This window comes from Medicago truncatula, chromosome 3, assembly GCF_003473485.1.
Source record: "Medicago truncatula cultivar Jemalong A17 chromosome 3, MtrunA17r5.0-ANR, whole genome shotgun sequence".
Classification (NCBI taxonomy): domain Eukaryota; kingdom Viridiplantae; phylum Streptophyta; class Magnoliopsida; order Fabales; family Fabaceae; genus Medicago; species Medicago truncatula.
In genome coordinates, this window is record NC_053044.1 from 56186552 (window position 1) to 56207138 (window position 20587).

Sequence of the window (20587 nt, forward strand, 5' to 3'; positions counted from 1 at the left end):
TCATTAGCCCTATTGTATGCTATGTACCTTAACCTATATCATTGGGGGCAGTACATACTTATAGAAACATTATACATCACATATATTTACGCACATACTTTTAGAAGCATTTAACATTATGAACCAAAGAAAATCACTTTTCCAACTCATGGGTGTCTTTTCCAGTGGCTAATTTTATTGGTTTTTCAGAGAAGTAGTTGGTGTAAATGCTAGTTGCAATTCTCCATTTATGCGCATATGCAGAAGATATATTGATGAAAAGAGAAGGAAAAAGGTATTGAAAGTGAGGTGATCAGCCATAACTATCCAGTGGTTTTTTACTTTGATTTAGAGACTGAACTTAACTGTTGAATTAGGTACCAATTGGAAATGCATGGAGACAAGCAAAAGAAAAGGATGGACCATCATCGTGTAAATAGTATAATAGTCTTTTTAATAAATCATGCAAACTGATAAAAAGAAAAAAGCTTTTAAAGTTCTAGCTGAACCAAGAAAAAAAACAAAAGAAACTTACACCTAGTTCAATCTGGGTTTGGCAAGCAAACAAATAGGCAGAAGAAAGCGGCATATCTAGTTAACTACCAATGCTTGGTTGGGTACCGGTAAAACTCAGTCCGAAATTTGATTTTATTTTGAAATAAATTAAAATAAATACATTATGTATCATTGAATAATTGGATGATGAGTCCATACCCAACCAAATTCAATGAGTACCATTGTATTCACTTTTAAATTACTCTATATATGCGGCGAAAATTGCAAACGCAATATAAAATATCTCGAGGTCTTGGCAAAATATCAAAAATACTAAAATCTAAAATGAAATCAAATAATATGATCATCTCACACAACAAAACCTCTTAACATGCATGAAAATCTGAATTAACATTCCGTAACACAAAACAAATTACATCGTAATCCACTTTAATTTCATGCACCACCAGAATCATTAATCATTTTTAAAGTTCATAACTTTTCCTTCTAGATACATAAGCTTATGTTACAATCAGAATCACTAGCACTAAAGTCCTAACAAGCTAGAGTCCGTGACAAAATGAAATGTGCAAGGATTAAACAAGACACGGTTCAAATTATATATGATTCAAATATAGATAGAGTAACAAACACATATTAATTAGGATGTTGGGGTTGGAAAAATTGTGTACCAGCTGCCATGAAAGCATTAAGCGGAGCTGAGTAAAGTGAAGGGTCGAAATGGATACCGCTGGTTGTAGCTGTAGTTGCTGTTGCAGCCATGAAATCAAGTTGTTGAGGTTGATGATGACCTCCACCAGAAGAACCTTCAATAGGTGCAATACTGGTGTAAAGATTTGGAGGACCTTGATCATAGAGAATTCCTTTGAAAACATGCCCTCCTATGTTCACAGCCGTTTGATACGCGCATTGCTCATGATCTGGACCGTCCAATGAACTCACCCTTACACACCTAAACGTTACTCCTGGAGAACTCACCTCTGGTGGGAATTGTCCCAACTCCAACCCTAAGTAGTCAAGAAAATTCAATCAAAAAAGTAATTCATTCATCAAAAGCTACATATATTTGTCCTATATTAGTTTTTCGATCATTATAACTATAATAAAACAAAAAAGAAAAAAATAGCAATATCTAAACCAATAAGTTGAGTTCGTCAGTTTTACTTAAAAACAGTGATGGAGAATGGAAAAGAAGATAGCGATCGAGGGACACAAAAAACAGTAACAAGTTATGATGGATGACCATGGATCCAATCCAAGTGGGGTTCCATATTCAAAATCATCGTATACTAGTTAAGGTCTAGTAATATAGAGGACTACATACATAGATCTCAATGCATTTTTTCATTAATGTATAGCTGAAAATTCTTCATGGACCTATATATACATCAATCATGAAGCAAAGAATGAGAGACTAAAAGTATATTATATTAAAATCTAATTAACTATTCATTTTGTAATTATTGAAAAACTATATCTTATCCTATATATTATGTATGCATAGCTAGCTAGGGTACAAAACATTACATTACATTACATACCTGTGGTAGGGATGGGTGGTTGAGGGAAAGGAAGAGAGGTTGCACCTTGATTAATTTCTGTGTGTCGTTTGTAATTGTCTACATGATCTCTACGACGAAACGGTAACGCAGAGAGATGTTGTTGTCGTTCACGGCGTTTAGCAGCGGGAACCCAAGTACTCTTAACATGTGTTTGACACTGAAACCCTCGACTTTTACAACAAGTTCTGCATCTTAGATGTATACAATCTTTCTTTGCTTGGTTACCACAGTCCTGACAATTCATTCCTCCACTACGCCTCATAATACCAAATCTTCTTTCACACTCATCAAACGAAGAATTTCTACTACTACTACTACTACTATGACCCACTCCAAACGCATTGTAAATGTTCAAGCTTTGTTGTGGCCATATCTCTAACCCTTTGTTGTTATAGATCTCCTCGTTTCTTAACAATAATTCTTTATTACTATAATAATCTAATTTATCTTCTTTTTGACCTTCCTTTCTACCTAGACAAAATAACCCAGCCATTTGTCAACAATATTATGATCCATAGTAGAAACTTAAACCTATTTATGGATCGGTTTGATCAAATATATTGCTTAATAATTTTGAATCAAAAAATCTTTTACTCTTGGGAGGAAGGGTTTTGGTGGGGTGTCTCTCAAGTATGATCTTCTAGACTAGTTTTTGCAGCTTTTGAAGAGAAAAACTGTTTCTTAATTAACCAAAAAAAACAGAAAAAATTGAAAATAAAATAAAAATGACTAAATACATTAAAAGAAGGCAGAAATTATGGCACGGAATGAGTTCCTCTGCAACGCCGTCAATGGTAACTGCACCCATCAACTTTACTGTATAAGCCTCATTTTATGTTTGTAGTTACTGTAGTAAAGTACTGTAGAGGAATTATTCAGACAGTTATTATTATTTATTTTTTGCTATGGTGGTTTTCTCACTTACAGAGAGAGAGAGATTATGATATCATATCATTATCATGTGAGTGTGTGAGTGAAAAAGAAAAGAGTGCGTGTGTGTGGGGGACATGAAAATCTATTATCTATCACTAGGGAACTTCTCTACAGTACTCTTCGTCTAGGATGAGTGAATAACAGTCGTGCGTTGACCATCCAACGGACAATGTTACTCCACGTGTTACATCACCTTTTTCTTATTCGTCCTTGCACCGGAAAACCCGGTTGTACTTTCCTTGACCGTCTCCGTAATAATTTCAAACTAGATTAATTTCAATTTTTTACGTCTATGAATATGAAATGTGGAAATCTATCTAATACCGTAGTAGTAGTAGTAGTCCCACACTACTCGTCTCGTACTCAACATGCATCTATACGTTGCTCCTTTCATCAAGTGATCAAACATATACGTCTACATCATAATATAACTTTTTTTTACTTTATCACGTAACCCAAATCCGACGGCTATCGTTACTCACTCTTGTCTCTTAAACTAGTCCAAGTATGATTTTCTTAACCGAGATTTAATTTGAAGAGAACCGATATGATATGAGCTGATCGAACTGGAGCTGTGATCCATTGAGTAGTATCAGGGTCGATTTTGTGAAAGTAAAACAAAATCCTTTGCACATATCCTCAAAATTACAGGACCTTCAAATTTGCAAAAATATAAATAAAAAACAAACAAAAAAATCTATCAACAAATAAAATATGTTAGTAAATATCTGCAAGGCAACACTTTTATTTGCATCAATTGTTCGTATAGTTGTCCATCATTATAGTTGCTTTATTTGATTCAATTTATTTTACTATTATTTGTAAGTTTTTTTTTATGCTATTTAGTATTTACAATTTAAATAAAAATATAGCTCATTTTAAATTTATGGTGTGTATCTCTATTAGGACCCAATTTTTACGGTTAGAACGGAACCTCCAAATTGCCAGGGTTGGCCTTGGGGTAGTATATGTGAATATTCATGTCATGTAACTAAAGAATAATTGAAGTGTGTTACACCTTGCATTATTGTGAAGAACAATATTTATATGCATAAAAAAGAGTGGATTAGGAGCGAAAGAGGGACAATTACATATATCGTCTTTCAATGTCTGATAGTCTCTGAGAAATGTTTCGAGTTGTTGAGACATTACAATTCAGAGAGGATATGAAATTATGAGATATATTATGGATCTTAAGATGATGAAGGGTTGTGCCTTGAGCCGGTCCATAATAGGAATACAACATAAAGCCCTAACCATATTACGTGTGCTTTGCAATATTTCTACGGAGTCAGCTAGTCATTTTCATTTCGATCTTCGGATGGGGTATAGTATGGTTAGGTAGTTAGGATGAGAGTTAGTGATGCCTCAAGATTTATCAGGCTTGTTTGTAGTTTTCGGGGAGATCTAGGGAAATATGGATCTAAGATTATGCAAGTTCTATAATGAACTTATTTTCTCATGAAAACAATGACCAACATGATCAAATTCTAATTGTAGAAATCGTTTTTTGGTAAGACCTCTACAATTATTCATGATTTTTTTTTTTTGAAGAAGCTAAATTAGCCCACCTAAATTGACACTAAAGAGAATCGAACCTGAGACCTCAAGGAGGAGCACACTCCCAGATCCCCTTTTTAATGAGAAATGGAGTGATTAACATTTTCTAAGAACCTTTCCCTCAAAAAAAAAAAAAAAAAATCTCTAAGAACCACTCCATTTTAAAAGTATAGCAATAGACAATTTCATTTTATTTAGAAAATGGAGATCCAACCCGTATGGTGTGGAGTACTCCTTGTAGTCATTTCAGTTTTCAATTAGATACACCTTAATTGAAATACTTTTTCCACTAGTAAAAAACGTTGTGGATTTTGTACCAAAAAAAAAAGTCATAGACTCTTGCGTGTGAGGTGTATCTAATTCGCGTATTTTAAGATTAGTTTACAAGTTCCACTTCTCATGGCTTGTCTTTCACCTCAAAATTATAATGATTATGTGATTGACTCACTATGTAGAAGAATACAATGATAACTAAAGGATAACTTTAAATTTACTATTTTATGGAGAGGCCAACACTGGAGATGCAAAATTTGGGCAGACACAAGACAGGAATTGGAAATACTTCTGTTTGTCGTCCATATGGAACTTGCACACACGGGCTCCGCTAACAAGTGGGGTACTACTTTAAAAAGGAGAGAATTACATTTGATCAGCTGCACCTGCGATTATTATCTCTTTAGGTGTTTAATTGTCTGTTTAGTCTAAGAATATTAACTTTAAATGAATTGAATTTGTAAAGTTGATTTTAAAAGAAATGTTATTGTTAAAATTGTATCTTAGTTTGTTATAATTAGATAGCTTGGAGAACAAGTTACTTAGCAACTCCATAGAATCTTATTGTACACTAGCTGCATTTGATCTTAATTCTTTTAGAAAGTTTGTTAGGATCTTAAACAGCTATATATAGCTTGCTGTAACCGTTTTCTTCTTAATTCAATGAATCTAGCTTTTATCTCAATTTTCTCTCTTTCTTCTTTGTTAAGCTTCTGCATTTCTTCAACTTCCACCATGGATATGGTGAAGTTTAACATGGTATCAGAGCTCTTTTGAGCTCTGCTGCGCATCGTTCTTGCTTCGCTTCTTCTTCTTTGTTTTACGATGGTTCGTGGAAACACCGCCGCTAACGGTGGTGCAAATGGAGGAACTATGATTCCTCCACCTCTTGATCCTTCGCAACAACCTGGTAACGTGTATTACGTTCATTCTTCTGATGGTCCTTCCTCCGTCACTGTTACTCCGGTATTGAACAACTCAAACTATCACTCTTGGGCGCGTTCAATGAGAAGAGCTTTAGGAGGAAAGAACAAGTTTGATTTTGTGGATGGATCAATTCCAGTTCCTATGGAATTTGATCCAAGTTTCAAAGCATGGAATCGTTGCAACATGCTTGTACATTCATGGATCATGAATTCTGTTGAAGATTCTATTGCACAGAGTATTGTGTTTCTTGAGAACGCCATAGATGTTTGGAATGAACTCAAGGAACGGTTTTCCCAAGGTGATTACATTCGAATTTCTGAATTGCAATGCGAAATCTTTGGATTAAAGCAAGATTCGCATTCAGTTTCTGAGTTTTTCACTGCTTTGAAGGTTCTATGGGAAGAACTTGAAGCATATCTTCCTACTCCGGTTTGTGCTTGTCCCCATCGTTGTACGTGTAATACTGGTGTGCTTAATGCTAAGCATCAACATGAGATTACACGCTCTATTAGATTCCTTACTGGTCTCAATGATCAATTTGATCTTGTACGTTCTCAAATCTTGTTGATGAACCCTTTACCAACTCTCAACAAGATTTTTTCAATGGTATTACAGCATGAAAGACAATTTAGAGTTTCTATTCCTGTTGATGAGTCAAAAATCCTTATCAATTCAGTGAATAAGTTTCAAGGGCGAGGACTTGGCAATGGAAGTACTTCTGGTGGTGCAAAGCGTTCTTGTTCCTTTTGTGGACGAAGCAATCATACTGTTGATACTTGTTATAAGAAACATGGTTTTCCTCCAAATTATGGTAAGAATTTTGCTACTGCTAACAATTCCTCCCTTGAGATGCATGAAGAAAGGGAGGATCTTGATGATTCAAAAAGCTGCAAAGGAAGTGATTCTTTTAGCATGACAAAAGAGCAATATGAACATCTGGTTAATCTTCTTCAAACTCAACAAAGTTCTTCTAGCAAGGTGAACCATGTCACTAATCATGTGACATCAGGTATATCCACACTTTCATATGCTCTGAATCACTGCAGTTTTGGTTCATGGATAGTTGATTCAGGAGCAAGTGATCATATATGCTCATCTATTAAAGCTTTTGATTCCTATCAATCTATTAAACCTGTCCATATTAAGTTACCAAATGGTAACATAACTATAGCAAAAATCTCTGGCACAGTGCAATTCTCTTCAGGACTTGTTGCCAAAAATGTGTTATATGTTGCAGACTTCAAATTAAATCTTTTGTCTGTACCCAAACTATGTGTTGATGATGATTGCATAGTAACTTTTGATAATGATAAATGTTTAATACAGGAAAGGAGGAACTTGAAGATGACTAGTTTGGCTGATTTGATAGAGGGATTGTATTTCCTGACCACTCAAGCTTCCCCATCCACCAAACCTCAATCTGTCATAGCTTCTATCAACTCTCAAAGTTCTTCTTTTCTACCTCAAGAAGCCTTATGGCATTTTAGATTGGGTCATTTGTCCAATCATAGAATGATTAGCTTAAAACAGTCTTTTCCTTGTATTAAGATTGATGACAATTCAGTTTGTGATATATGTCATTACTCTAGACATAAGAAAGTTCCTTTTCATATCAGTGTAAATAAAGCAAACAAATGCTATGAAATGTTTCATTTTGATATATGGGGTCCTGTTTCCATTCCTTCTATTCATGGTCATAAATATTTCATTACTGCTCTTGATGATCACAGTCGTTTTACCTGGATCATCCTATGTAAATCAAAATCTGAAGTTCAAAAACATGTTCAAAATTTCATTATCATGATAGAAAATCAGTTTGGTTGTCATGTTAAAACTGTTAGGACAGATAATGGTCCTGAATTTCTTATGTCAGAATTCTATTCTTTTAAAGGCATTGAGCATCAAACAAGTTGTGTTGAGACTCCCCAACAAAATGGGAGAGTAGAAAGAAAACATCAACACATCTTGAATGTAGCTAGAGCTTTACTTTTCCAATCAAAATTACCTAAACAGTTCTGGTCTTATTCAGTTTTGCATGCAGTTTACATAATAAATAGAATTCCTACTCCTCTGCTGCAAAACAAATCCCCTTATTTTCTCAGATTTGGTAATAATTATGATTTCAATGATTTCAAAGTCTTTGGTTGCCTTTGTTATGCCTCTACCTTACATAATCATAGAACAAAATTTGATTCTAGAGCCAAAAAGTCTCTTTTCTTAGGATATAAGCAAGGTGTTAAAGGAGCAATTCTTTTTGATCTTAACACCAAAATCATTTTTGTGTCCAGACATGTAACCTATCATGAACATATTCTTCCTTACTCTAATTCAAATCAACCTATATCTTCTGCAATTGAACCTGTCACCAATCTCAACACTAATCAAAATGAATCCACTGTAACCAAACCCATTAACCCTGAAGATTCTGAATCTGAGATATCTTCCAACATTGAACTTGATGATCACATTCAACCACATTCACAAACTTTACCTGAACCAGATTCTTTATCTCTTAGAAAATCAACCAGACCTATACAAAAACCAACCTATCTGTTAGATTATGTATGCAATCTCTCTAAAGAATCAGACAATTCATCATCTTCAGGTATACTTTATCCTATTACTCATTATCATTCACTCAATAGTTTATCCCCTTCACATCAGAAGTTTGCTCTAGCTGTTACTAATGCTGCTGAACCTACAAGTTACAATGAAGCAAGCAAGCAAGAGTGTTGGGTTAAGGCTATGGAATCTGAACTTGATGCTTTGAAACACAATAAAACTTGGATTTTTGTGGATTCACCACCCAATATCAAACCTATTGGTAGTTGTTATACCCTGTTTTTGGACCTAAAAATACTGGGCCCAATTTCATTTCAAACTTTGTCAATTATCAAATTTCAACGGCACAGTTCAAATTGTCTCTGCCTCGCAGTATTTTCAATCACAATTTTACCTATGTTTTTCTTGCATAAAACCTTTCGAAATGTCTTTACTTGTCTTGTAAGTCATTCAAAAGTGTCTCTGAATCATTACATTGCTTTTTTCTACAGTTTATTTCAAAATTTGCAAAAAGTCATACAGAAGGGTATTTTGGTCATTTCCTGCAGTGGGACCCATTTTCATCCTTGTGACTGTCTCCGAGTCTTTTCAGATTGTTTTTAAACATTTCATCAGTAAGCCTTATCAAATTCATTTCGAACTTGCATCCGAGTCAGTGTCAAGTCGATTTGATTCTGTTTAGGTCATTTTTAGCCCTAGGGGCATTTTGGTCATTTCACACAAAATTTTGGCATAGAGAGGTTACTTTGAAGTACCTCATTTAGGTCATTGGTTCGTTTTAGTCCGTTTTGTCAATTTTATTTTAGTTTCACTTTACGTTTTGTCAGGTTACCAATTTTATTCCAATTTTATTTTTTATTTTATTTTACATTTTGGTCCCCAAAGAGGTCCAAAATTGCATTCCAGTCCAATTTTCTTTCCAATTTACATTTCAGTCCTTTTTGGTTAATTGCAGTTTAGTCCTCAATTTCTTTGTTTTTGCAGAAAGGTCCAAATTTCTTTTTTGTCCAAGGCCGTGCCACTCTTATACAATTCCAGGTGTCACCTTTTTATTGGATCTCAAGTACACATGTCAACTATAAATACAGTGAGTCAGATTCAGAGCCATTAATGACACGCTAACTCATAAACACAAACTCAATTTTCTCTTTCTCAGCAATTGGATCAAAACAGAAAAGTTTCTCAGAATCTCTCAAGAACACCAAGAACAAAAACCCTAACCGTTTTCCAGAAACTCAAAAAGTTCATCAGAATCAATAATTTTTGGATCAATTCTCAGAGATTCTGTGGAATCTTCATCATCGAATTGATCATTTCTCTGCAATTCAAAACGCGAGCTCGCATTGAAGCAAGCTCAAGCGTTGATCACAGAGGGGAGATCAGAAGAGGGAAAGAAGCAAGGTCTACACCGGCGAAGAAGATGAAGAAGCAGAATCAGTGAAATCACCGGTTTATTTCCGGTCCAGCAACCAAATCAACAACACAGAAAGCACAGAATCAAGTTTTCCGAAGGATCTCACAAAATCTCCAGTCAAAAACTGCAGGTAAAACTCATAATCTCTTTTCAAAAGTAATATCACAGTTAAACCTGTAAAAAAAAAAAATCACGCAAGCAAAACAGATCCAAAATTTCCAGAATTCAAAGAAAACCGTAACCGTAAGCACGAAACCTAGATCCATAAGGATCTAAGTTTTGAAAACAAGAACAAGCACCAGTGAAGTAGTAAACGGCGAAACGATGTAGATCCGTAAAGATCTAAACCTTTTCTTTCAAAAAAGATCAAAGAAAATCAATTTCAAAACCGTACGAAATTTTCAGATCTACATCGTATCAAGCTGTGTTTGAGAAAATAACTGCTGGATTCGTGTTTAGGGTTAAAGGACGAATCAAAAGATGCAAAAATATTTGAGTTCTGGAAATTTTTCACCGGAAACTGCTAGGTCTCGCCGGAGAAGATGAAGTTTCCGGCGGACCTTCAAGGTCTCCGCCGTAGCTTCATCCTCACCGGCGGTGAAGGTTTAGAGAGAGATGAGAGAAGAGAGAGGAGTTAGAGAGAGAAAGGAGAATACGAAATGAAAAAACCGGCGCGCTAGGGTTTTATATAGAGCGCTAGACCGGACCGGTTCAAGACCGGTCCAATCCCATGCGTTGTGAGCCCTTAGATCTAGGGTTTGGGATCTTGGATCAATCCAACGATCCCTGAGCGTTCCTGTGAGATCCGGTTTCCTTGGCTTTGGGCCTGGGCCTCTTTTCTTTGCTTTTCTACGTTTTTTTTTGTTTTTCTTGCTATTTGCACTGCCTTTCTTGCTATCTGAACATGTTACTTGCCTACATTTTTTTATAAAAATTCCTAAAAAATCCTAGTTGTTTTTTTGGTATATTTTTGGCATTTTTATGGTGTTTTCTTGCATGTAAAAAATGTTAAAATGGCATGAACTAATTTCCATGTGTTTTTGCACTTTTGGTATGCTTTTTGCTATGTTTTTGTTCTTGATACTTTGATATGTGTTATGAATAAATGATACCATATCTTGTGATGAATATGCCTCGGTACATGTGCTTCTTTTTGCTGTTTTTGAATATGATTTTATGGATTTCTTGTTTTACAAGCAACAAGTGTTTGTTTTAAAGAATAAAGTGTCAAATTTCTCTATGAATTTGGTGTGATACTTTGCTTGCATGTGACTCCATTAATTTCATGTCATGGCTTGAAACAAAATCTCTTTCAAAGTTGCTATGATGTGATGATTATGGGTTACAAGTACCTTTAAGTATCATATCAAATTTTTAGGTTTATTACCACTTTGTAACTTTCTTTTGCTTTTCCTATGCAATTTCTTTTTGTTTATTTCCTACTATTCCATGCTTTATGGTTACTAACCATTTCATCTCATGTGACATACATTTCATAGCATTTCACTATCTCCTCCACTTTCTTTAGCTTAGCATTTATCTTTGCAAATTTTGATTCATTTGGTGTTGTAATTTGTTATCATTGGTTTGTAGCTTGGCAAAGGGGCCATAGAATGTATTTAGGCAATTTTTGTAATATGGACTATGGACACTATGACGCACCGACACGCACACACTCACCCTAGATGTATGCTTAGGATTGTATGCATAGATGTATGGCTAGGATTGCATGGTTAGACGAATGTTTAGGTTTAAACACTTAGAAAAAATCCAACTTTTTTCCAAAATATGCAAATAACCTCATTTGAAAACATTTTTGCAAAAAATAAAATGGGAGTCAAAACTCCTCATTTCCCTTTATTTTTTCTTAAGTAAAATTTCCAATGAATCTTAAATATACATAGACTTTATTTTGAAAAAGACTAATTCCACCTCACCTTTTCCAAAATCTCATGCCCTTGAGGCCTCTCATCTCTATTCTTCAAAATCTCTTTTCAAACTTAAAATCAACCAACAAAAACAAAAACTATTTTTTGAGAATGAACTACGAACGGTTTTGATCCCTTAAAAGGGTACGTAGGCAATGAGTCAAAACTCATCCAAGCCGAAATAAAAATCAAATTCTACTTCTTCTCACCCCCCATTCTTAACTAATCACACCTTCTTTTTTTACAAATAAGCAATAAAACTAAAGCGTAGAAATAAACTTAGGAGAGCGGTTCTTATGGAATACTATAATCGCTCCGGGTGCCTAACACCTTCCCGTAGCGAAAACGACCCCCGAATCTAGAACTTTCTAAGGGTTTTTTCTCCTTTTACCCTTCCCAAGAAAAAAGAGAGATGTCAACGGTCAAAAGGTTCAAGTCCAATTAATGGCTTGGCACCCCAAAACCATGATAACAGTAGTAAATGGGTGTATAAAATCAAACATAAGGCAGATGGGAGCATAGAGAGGTACAAGGCCAGACTGGTGGCTAAAGGCTATAATCAAGTTGAAGGTATTGATTTTTTTGACACTTTTTCACCAGTAGCCAAAATTACTACTGTCAGAACTCTCCTTGCCTTAGCATCAATCAACTCATGGCACCTACACCAATTAGATGTGAACAATGCTTTTCTTCATGGAGACTTATCTGAAGACGTTTACATGACTATTCCTCAAGGTGTTGTCAACATAAAACCAAATCAAGTGTGTAAATTGTTGAAGTCTCTTTATGGTTTAAAGCAAGCCAGCAGAAAATGGTATGAAAAATTGACTAGTTTCTTAATCAGTCAAGGTTACAAACAGTCTGCTTCTGATCATTCCCTCTTCACTCTTCATTCAGATTCTATGTTCACTGCCCTTCTTGTGTATGTGGATGATGTCATTTTAGCAGGGAATTCAATGGATGAGATCAATAAAATCAAGGTTACCCTTGATGCAGAATTTAAAATCAAGGATCTTGGTCAACTTAAATCTTTCCTTGGCATAGAGGTGGCACATTCTAAACTTGGAATTAGTATATGCCAAAGAAAATATTGTCTTGATCTTCTTCATGATACAGGCTTACTTGGTTCAAAGCCAGTTTCAACACCACTTGATCCATCTATAAAACTACACCAAGACACTTCAAAAGCTTTTGATGATATTTTTAGCTATAGAAGACTTGTGGTAAAACTCTTGTATCTCACCACAACCAGACCAGACATAGCCTTTGTAACTCAACAACTAAGTCAATTTCTGTCAGCTCCAACCATTACTCATTATGAAGCAGCTTGCAGAGTTGTCAAGTATCTTAAAGGTACCCCTGGTCAAGGTTTATTATTCAGAAGAGATTCAATTTTACAGATTCTTGGATTTACAGATGCAGATTGGGCTGGATGTCCTGATACTAGAAGATCCACTTCTGGTTATTGTTTCTTCCTTGGATCTTCACTCATTTCATGGAGAGCTAAGAAACAGCATACAGTTTCTAGAAGTTCATCTGAAGCTGAATACAGAGCACTTTCCTTTGCTAGTTGTGAATTACAATGGCTTCTATATTTGTTGAAAGATTTGGGAGTGTCATGCATCAAGTCACCTGTATTGTACTGTGATAATCAGAGTGCAATACATATTGCTGGGAATCCTGTGTTTCATGAGAGAACAAAACACTTGGAGATAGATTGCCATTTTGTTAGAGAAAGATTACAGCAGGGTCTTTTCAAGTTGCTTCCTATCAAGTCTCAATCACAACTTGCATATTTCTTTACTAAGCCTTTGCCACCTAAAAACTTTCATTCTTTCATTTCCAAGCTCAACATGTTGGACTTATACCATGCTAAGCTTGAGGGAGGGTGTTAAAATTGTATCTTAGTTTGTTATAATTAGATAGCTTGGAGAACAAGTTACTTAGCAACTCCATAGAATCTTATTGTACACTAGCTGCATTTGATCTTAATTCTTTTAGAAAGTTTGTTAGGATCTTAAACAGCTATATATAGCTTGCTGTAACCGTTTTCTTCTTAATTCAATGAATCTAGCTTTTATCTCAATTTTCTCTCTTTCTTCTTTGTTAAGCTTCTGCATTTCTTCAACTTCCACCATGGATATGGTGAAGTTTAACAGTTATAAATAGTTTTTTTTAATATTTATTATCATATCAAGTAAAATCATTTAGGTGTTAGTGTTATTACTATTTTGTGTGAAACACATTTCATTCAATAAAAAAGTAGTAGTTGAAAAGAGTATTAGAAAAATAATGTTATTAATTATTCTCTAGGTCAATTTGGAAGATTAATTCTATTGTCCATTGGTAGACAACCCTAAAATCTATAAATAAACATAATTTTTAGGTCTCAAGTCTTTATCATCAGGTTAATCTTCGAGTTAATTGAATAATTATATTCATAATGGATTATATTTGAATACAATTGCATGAAAGTGAATTAGTCGATAAATTTCAACCTCCCTGGCCCAACTTGCTGGAGCTTCCCATCTATCAAACCTCTATGTATGTTTGAATGAAGTTGTGGTTTATTGTATATATAACTGAAGTATATTCGTATCCGTTTTATTTCCTTCAGGATATGTCCGTATCCGTTAAAAAACGAAAACAATAGGATATCTTATTTTCTTAAAAAAATATTACTAAACTAGAAAGCTATAATATAAGTTTGCGGTTCTATTTTAAAAAATGTGTCTTGGGTGTTTTCCGAAAATTTTTACCACATACGAAAGGATTTTTTTTTTTATAGTTTTTTATATTATTTTCAGAGATGTGAATTATAAGTTTTTCGAAAATTTTAACCAAACGGAAAACATTTTTTCTTTATAGTTTTAAAAAAAAATGTAAATCTGAAGTGCAAATTATAGTTTTTCGGGATTACTTCTACGGTACACCTCATAAATTGAGGTGTACCGGTACTCATATTTCAAAAATTTATAATTTAACGATTATTTTATGAAATAAAGAATTATTTATTAATATTTATATTTTAGAAAATATCATTTTATAAGAAAAAACATCATTTCGTTGTTTATAAGAATTATATTAAATTTTTAACATTTTCTCATAAAAAATAATCAATATTCTTTGTTATATGTAACAAAAATTCAAAAAAGTAAATTTTATTTCGTCGACGCTTTTGGTAAATACGATTTAATTATTGTAATTGTCAATGATAGAAAATAGTTCTTTTTCTTCAAAAAAAAAAAACAACTCGTTTAATTATTAATTTAATAATTTGGTGTACCGGTACACTCAAATTATTGGGTGTACGATAGAATTTTCCTTTTAACAAACCTGAAATTTTTTACATACATGAAATGTCATGTGGAGAGTGAACTCATACTATACTCGAAAATGTTAAAAATGAAGGTGTAAAAGTTTGCATGTAAGAAAGGCAAAATTTGAATTTTTAGTGGTTTGTTGGTATGAAAGTACAGATGTTGGGTACAACGTAGATTTTGGCCTGTTTCAGAATCCTTTTTGGACTTACAACAAAATATCCAAGCCAGGAGGTTGGAGTATTGCTTCTCCCACCTTATAGGATTCTCATGCGCCCTGCGTTCTTTTGCAAAAATGCCCTTGAGGTTTTCGGATTTCATAATCTGGAATGGTGTTTTCCTTTGTTATAGGATGAAAAATGGAGTTACGGATTTTGTAATCCGGAAACTTCAAAAATAGAGCACTTTACATGATGTTTCCGGATTACATAATAAGGAAACCCCCTAAACACCCTTTTTTCAAGGTAAAACAGTTCGGATTATATAATTTGAACTGTATCAGCACAAATTCTAAACATGTTTGTAACATGTATAGCCATTTTAGGGACAATATTAATCTTCTTAACTCTTATCCTTTTGTTTTGGGTCATTGCTACATGTTCTTAGTCAAAAATCGGGTTTTCGGGCTACTTGATCGGATTGCTCTGAAACTTCCCCAAAAAATCAGAAAAAATTCAAGGACTATGTCTCCCTTAAAAGGGACTTCTTTGGGACTCCGCCCTTCAAAATTCCATGACTTAGACCTATTTTTCATTTTTTTTAATTATACATATTCTCAGAAAAATCTGAAGAAAAAAAAAAATTCACTAGTTTTATTTGATTTTTAGAATTTTTTGGTGGTATTGTTATATTTTTATGATTTTATTTGACAGATTTTTAGCAATTTTTACTTAATTTTTTGTTGTTTTTAAAAACAAAACTTAAAACTGCTGATGGCTGATTATACATAAGAATTGTCCGAATTATAAAATCCGAAATAGTAAACATGAATCTGGATTTTAAAATCCGGACTGCACAAGGGCATTTTTGAAAAAAATGTTGGGCGCGCGAGAATCCTATAGAGTGGGAAAAGTAATACTCATGAGGTTGACAAATCGGGCCAAATTTGTAATATATATTTGGGCTGTTTTGTATCTAACATAATATTATGACTATTACTTTTTCAACCCTATCGATTTCTCGCGCACCTATTTGTTTTACAAAAATATCCATGGAGTTTTAGATTCTTTAATACGAACATAGTTTAGATGTGTTCGGATTATAAAATCGGAAACATGCACATAATTAGCAATTAGAATCTTTCTCTTTTCAGCAGTTGTGAATTTCCCTTTTAAAAACAACCAAAAAAACAAAGTAAAAAACGATAAAAGCTATCAAATAGAATAAAAAATATATATAAATACCACCAAAAAATTATAAAAATCAAATAAAACTAATGCAATTTTTTCGGATTTTTCTAAGAATATGAAAATTTTAAAAAAATAATAAATGGGTCTAAAGGATGAAATATTGAATTTTGAGGGACAGAATCCTGTAAAAAGTCCGATTTTGAAATTTTGGATCTTGATCCTTAATTTTTTTCTCTCGTGATTTTATGTAAAAGTTTCGGAGCATTCTGATCAATTTGTCCGAAAACCAGATTTTTCAATTGAGACACATCGAGAACAACTAACAATGACCTAAAAATACAAGGACATGGGTTAGGATGATTAGTATTGTTCTTAAACTGGTTATCCATGTTACAAAACATGCTCAGTCTCTGTGCCGATACGGTTTAGATTATATAATCGGAACTATTTTCCTTTGAATTTTTGGCACAAGATGAGTGTTTAGGGAGTTTTTGGATTTTGTAATCCGAAAAAGCAAGGAACCCGCCATATTTTTGGGTGTTTTGATTGTATAATCTAAATTGGTGAAAAACACACTTTTCCAACCTTAAAATAGGGAGGAAAACTTATTAAATTATAGAATCCAAAAATCTCAATAGGGAGCGCGAGAAATGAATATTGTAGAAAAGATAATAGTTTAATATTATTAATAAGTATTTTCATTACATTCGAAAACACTAAAAAAGAATTGAGGAGTTCTCTTTTCGTTTCCTTCCTCCCCCTCCTACAAAGTGCTCCCTATTCTACTTTCGTCTAAACTCCCAATTAAACCCTAAAACTCAAGTTGCCTAATTTTTTTTGACTAAAATTCAAGTTGCATAATTAACATGTAGGTTTAGTCTTTATTTTTTACGAACACAATTTTCTTTTATAGATTCTTTCGACATGAAATAATTACATGCAAAGACATTGTCAGACATTATATCCGAACATATCTCTTAACGCTTGACTAAAAATCTACTAATATGAACACATATCACATATGTATTAGAATGGCAAAAAACGACAAATTTTCAAAATAAAATTACAATTACTAAATGGAATTATACGCTCACAGTTCGCAAAGACAACCAGAATGGACCATTTTTCCCACTTTTTTTTTATTCAAATGGACCACTTTTGTCTTATAGTCATAACAAAACGTTTTCTCCATTTATTTTCAAACTTTTAACAAATTTTTTTGATTTTAATACAACCACTTGTGTCCACCCTCACGCTTGCAGTCTTACCTTCCCCCTACTATAAAATCCTTGCATGTGTACTAAGCAATATGCGCACACCACAATCCACAAATATAAATTCCCTTAATACTACTCTTGTTGTATGAGTTTGACAATATGAAAATCAACATGGAATGTTCCCAATCAAACATTGAGCTTGTCATCATAGAAAAAAACATCACGAACCACAATAACCAAAAATCAACCTCGTTAATGTTCACAAAACGATCCTTAATAAGATCCATAACATGTATACTAAAAAAACTTCATGCAGGTTATTTCAGAATTAGCCTCTCATTTGGTGGCCAAGCATTACTATGGAAAACACTAATTGATCCAACAAACGACACAAGCAAATCAAGACACGTGCTTAGCATGCTTCCTTCCTCTGTTTTCATAGTACTATGGTCTATGTCTCTTTTTATACTCGCATTACTCTCTCTTCTTTACCTCTTAAGATGTTTATTTTTCTTTAAGATGGTAAAAGAAGAGTTCTTACACCATGTAGGAGTTAACTATCTTTTCGCTCCATGGATTTCATGGTTTCTATTACTTCAATCAGCACCATTCATAGCTCCCAAAACCATTACTTATTTAATTCTATGGTGGGTTTTCACGGTTCCGGTGGTTGTTCTCGATGTTAAAATTTACGGCCAGTGGTTTACTAAAGGGAAGAGATCATTCTTAACAACGGTGGCGAATCCAACGAGTCATTTATCGGTTATAGGAAATTTGATTGGAGCACAAGCTGCAGCAGAAATGGGTTGGAAAGAAAGTGCTGTTTGTTTGTTTTCATTAGGGATGGTGCATTATTTGGTGTTGTTTGTGACACTTTATCAAAGGTTGTCTGGTGGTGATCGTCTTCCTGCGTTGTTAAGGCCAGTTTTCTTCTTGTTCTTTGCAGCACCTGGTGTGGCTAGTTTGGCTTGGGAATCTATTGTTGGAGATTTTGATACTCTTTCCAAGATGCTATTCTTTTTGTCCCTATTCCTCTTCATGTCACTGGTATATATCATTCATTCATTATTTTCTTCTAAGCAAAATTATCATTTATTAATGATGTGGAAAAGAAAAATTAATATTTCATTGATATAGTAAAACGATTTATAATATGGACATGGACATGGACAATTTTTCATAAATTAGTCACTTATAATTTAAACCGTAGTTGTTTGTTTTCATGCATGCAAAATAAATTTCCCTAATTAAGAAGATAATGATTTATTTAATATTTCAAAATTGAGGTGAGTTCTCTCAATATCTTGGAGCTTTTTTTTCCTCAAGTAATGACAAGGTTTACAGCTGGAGTAATTATAGTCAAAACGTAGTGTTTCTTAATTTTTTCTTTATTTATAATTTTTCCTTAAAGTCTATACCATATAAAAAAAGATATTCACTTGTAGTTTGGCTTTGGCTTTTTAGACAAAACAGGCCTTAATCAACACTAATTGGCTTTTTAGAAAAAAATTCTGGTAGGCTGCCGTACAATATAGAATGTCCATATCAATTTATTATATGAGTGCATGCACTTATTTACTTTGTTGCACTACTTGATTTTGTGCTGTAATTTGGACGTACAAGATGGAAAGATCCTTATTAATTGACAGAATTACTTGACTAATATTATTTTCGCATCATATTCTTAAAACCTTTTCATACAATCTGTCCAACTCCAATGTCATGTCATGTTATCTACAAGTGAAAATGGAGAGTCATTTTAACACATTAGTATTTTGAATGATATGGTTTGAGTCTCTTAGGGCTTAAGGCTTAACCACAATTAATAAGTTTGAATTTACCCGATTCTAAAGATTAATCTCTACAAAGAGAGAATAGGCTTAAAATTAAAAAAATCTCATATTCAATTAAGTTACATAAAATTCAAGGTCTTGCCTGAAATATTGATTAATATTTAATTTATGTTGAATTAAACAGGTTTGCAGGCCAGCCCTATTCAAGAGATCTATGAGAAGGTTTAATGTTGCATGGTGGGCTTATTCCTTTCCTGTTACCGTACTTGCTATGGCTTCCACAAATTATGCACAACAAGTCAAAGGAACTGTTTCCCATATTCTAATGCTCATTCTCTTGGCACTTTCTGTTCTTGTCTCTTTTTCTCTCACATTGTTCACTTTGCTCAACTCTAAGATGCTTCTGCCAGATAACGATCCCATTGCAAGCATCCTCATTGTTTAATTCATTTATTAATTACAACAAGCGCAAATTAATGATTAAATAATTCATTTAATCATAATTTGTATTGTTTAGTTATAAATTAGCTGCATGCTTGATCTATATATTTAGCTCCAATTAAACTTAATTCCATTTTATATCTAGTATTGTAATGAAATAGCGCACTAAACATTGTTATATTTTGTACAAAAATGAACCTTATACGTCCTAAAACAATATTGTGAAGCGACTCTTTTTAGGGAGGAGAACCATTCTTTAGTGAATACATACGTGCCTATTAAACGTGCAATCAATGGAAAGTTTAAAATACATTAAAAATAAAAATGAGATGGTTTTGATGGTTTGAGTTTCAGGGAGAGATATAGAGAGATTCAAGCGATAAGAATGTCGTGAATCACGGGTTCAATATCCTTGATAAGAAAAATAACATCTAACATTTGCCATTTGAAAAAAAATAACCATCATGTAAAAAAATTAAATGTTAACTTATACTTTTAAATTAAGGGAACTTCTATGGTACACTCACAATTTTGAGTGTACCGGTACTCTTGTTTCACAAAATATATAAATTAAAGATTACTTTAATGAAATAAAAAGGTATTTGTCAATATTTATATTTTAGAAAACATCATTTCATAAGAAAAACCATCATTTCATTGTTTATAAGGATCATATTACAAAATTTACATTTTGTCATAAAAAATAATCAATATTCATTGATATGAGTAATAAAAATTCTTAAAAATTAAATTTTATTTTGTCGAAACTTTTGGTATATAAAATTTAATTATCTTAGTTGTCAATGATAGAAA

At 33.3% G+C, this 20587-nt stretch overlaps 2 protein-coding genes across 2 annotated transcripts; one reads left to right on the forward strand and one right to left on the reverse strand.

Moving 5' to 3' along the window:
• Window positions 1–865: 865 nt before the first annotated feature.
• LOC25490247 (protein EXPRESSION OF TERPENOIDS 1) lies at window positions 866–2997 on the reverse strand. The gene is made up of 2 exons (XM_013606735.3): window positions 2037–2997; window positions 866–1502 (listed from the first exon to the last, which is right to left on the reverse strand). The coding sequence occupies exons 1-2, from the start codon at window positions 2548–2550 to the stop codon at window positions 1132–1134; spliced, it is 885 nt and encodes a 294-aa protein (XP_013462189.1). The 5' UTR covers window positions 2551–2997; the 3' UTR covers window positions 866–1131.
• Window positions 2998–17647: 14650 nt separating this feature from the next.
• Window positions 17648–19857, forward strand: LOC25490248 (S-type anion channel SLAH4). The gene is made up of 2 exons (XM_013606736.3): window positions 17648–18587; window positions 19518–19857. Exons 1-2 carry the CDS (start codon window positions 17700–17702, stop codon window positions 19776–19778), a joined length of 1149 nt encoding a protein of 382 aa, XP_013462190.2. The 5' UTR covers window positions 17648–17699; the 3' UTR covers window positions 19779–19857.
• The last annotated feature ends 730 nt before the right edge of the window (window positions 19858–20587 follow it).

Excerpts from the sequence above, each read along its gene's own strand:
- LOC25490247 (XM_013606735.3), bottom strand. The coding sequence starts at position 2,550 with ATGGCTGGGTTATTTTGTCTAGGTAGAAAGGAAGGTCAAAAAGAAGAT. Across the intron at positions 1,503-2,036 it reads ACCACCCATCCCTACCACAG|GGTTGGAGTTGGGACAATTC; the intron begins GTATGTAATGTA and ends TTGACTACTTAG.
- LOC25490248 (XM_013606736.3), top strand. The coding sequence starts at position 17,700 with ATGAAAATCAACATGGAATGTTCCCAATCAAACATTGAGCTTGTCATC. Across the intron at positions 18,588-19,517 it reads TATTCCTCTTCATGTCACTG|GTTTGCAGGCCAGCCCTATT; the intron begins GTATATATCATT and ends TGAATTAAACAG.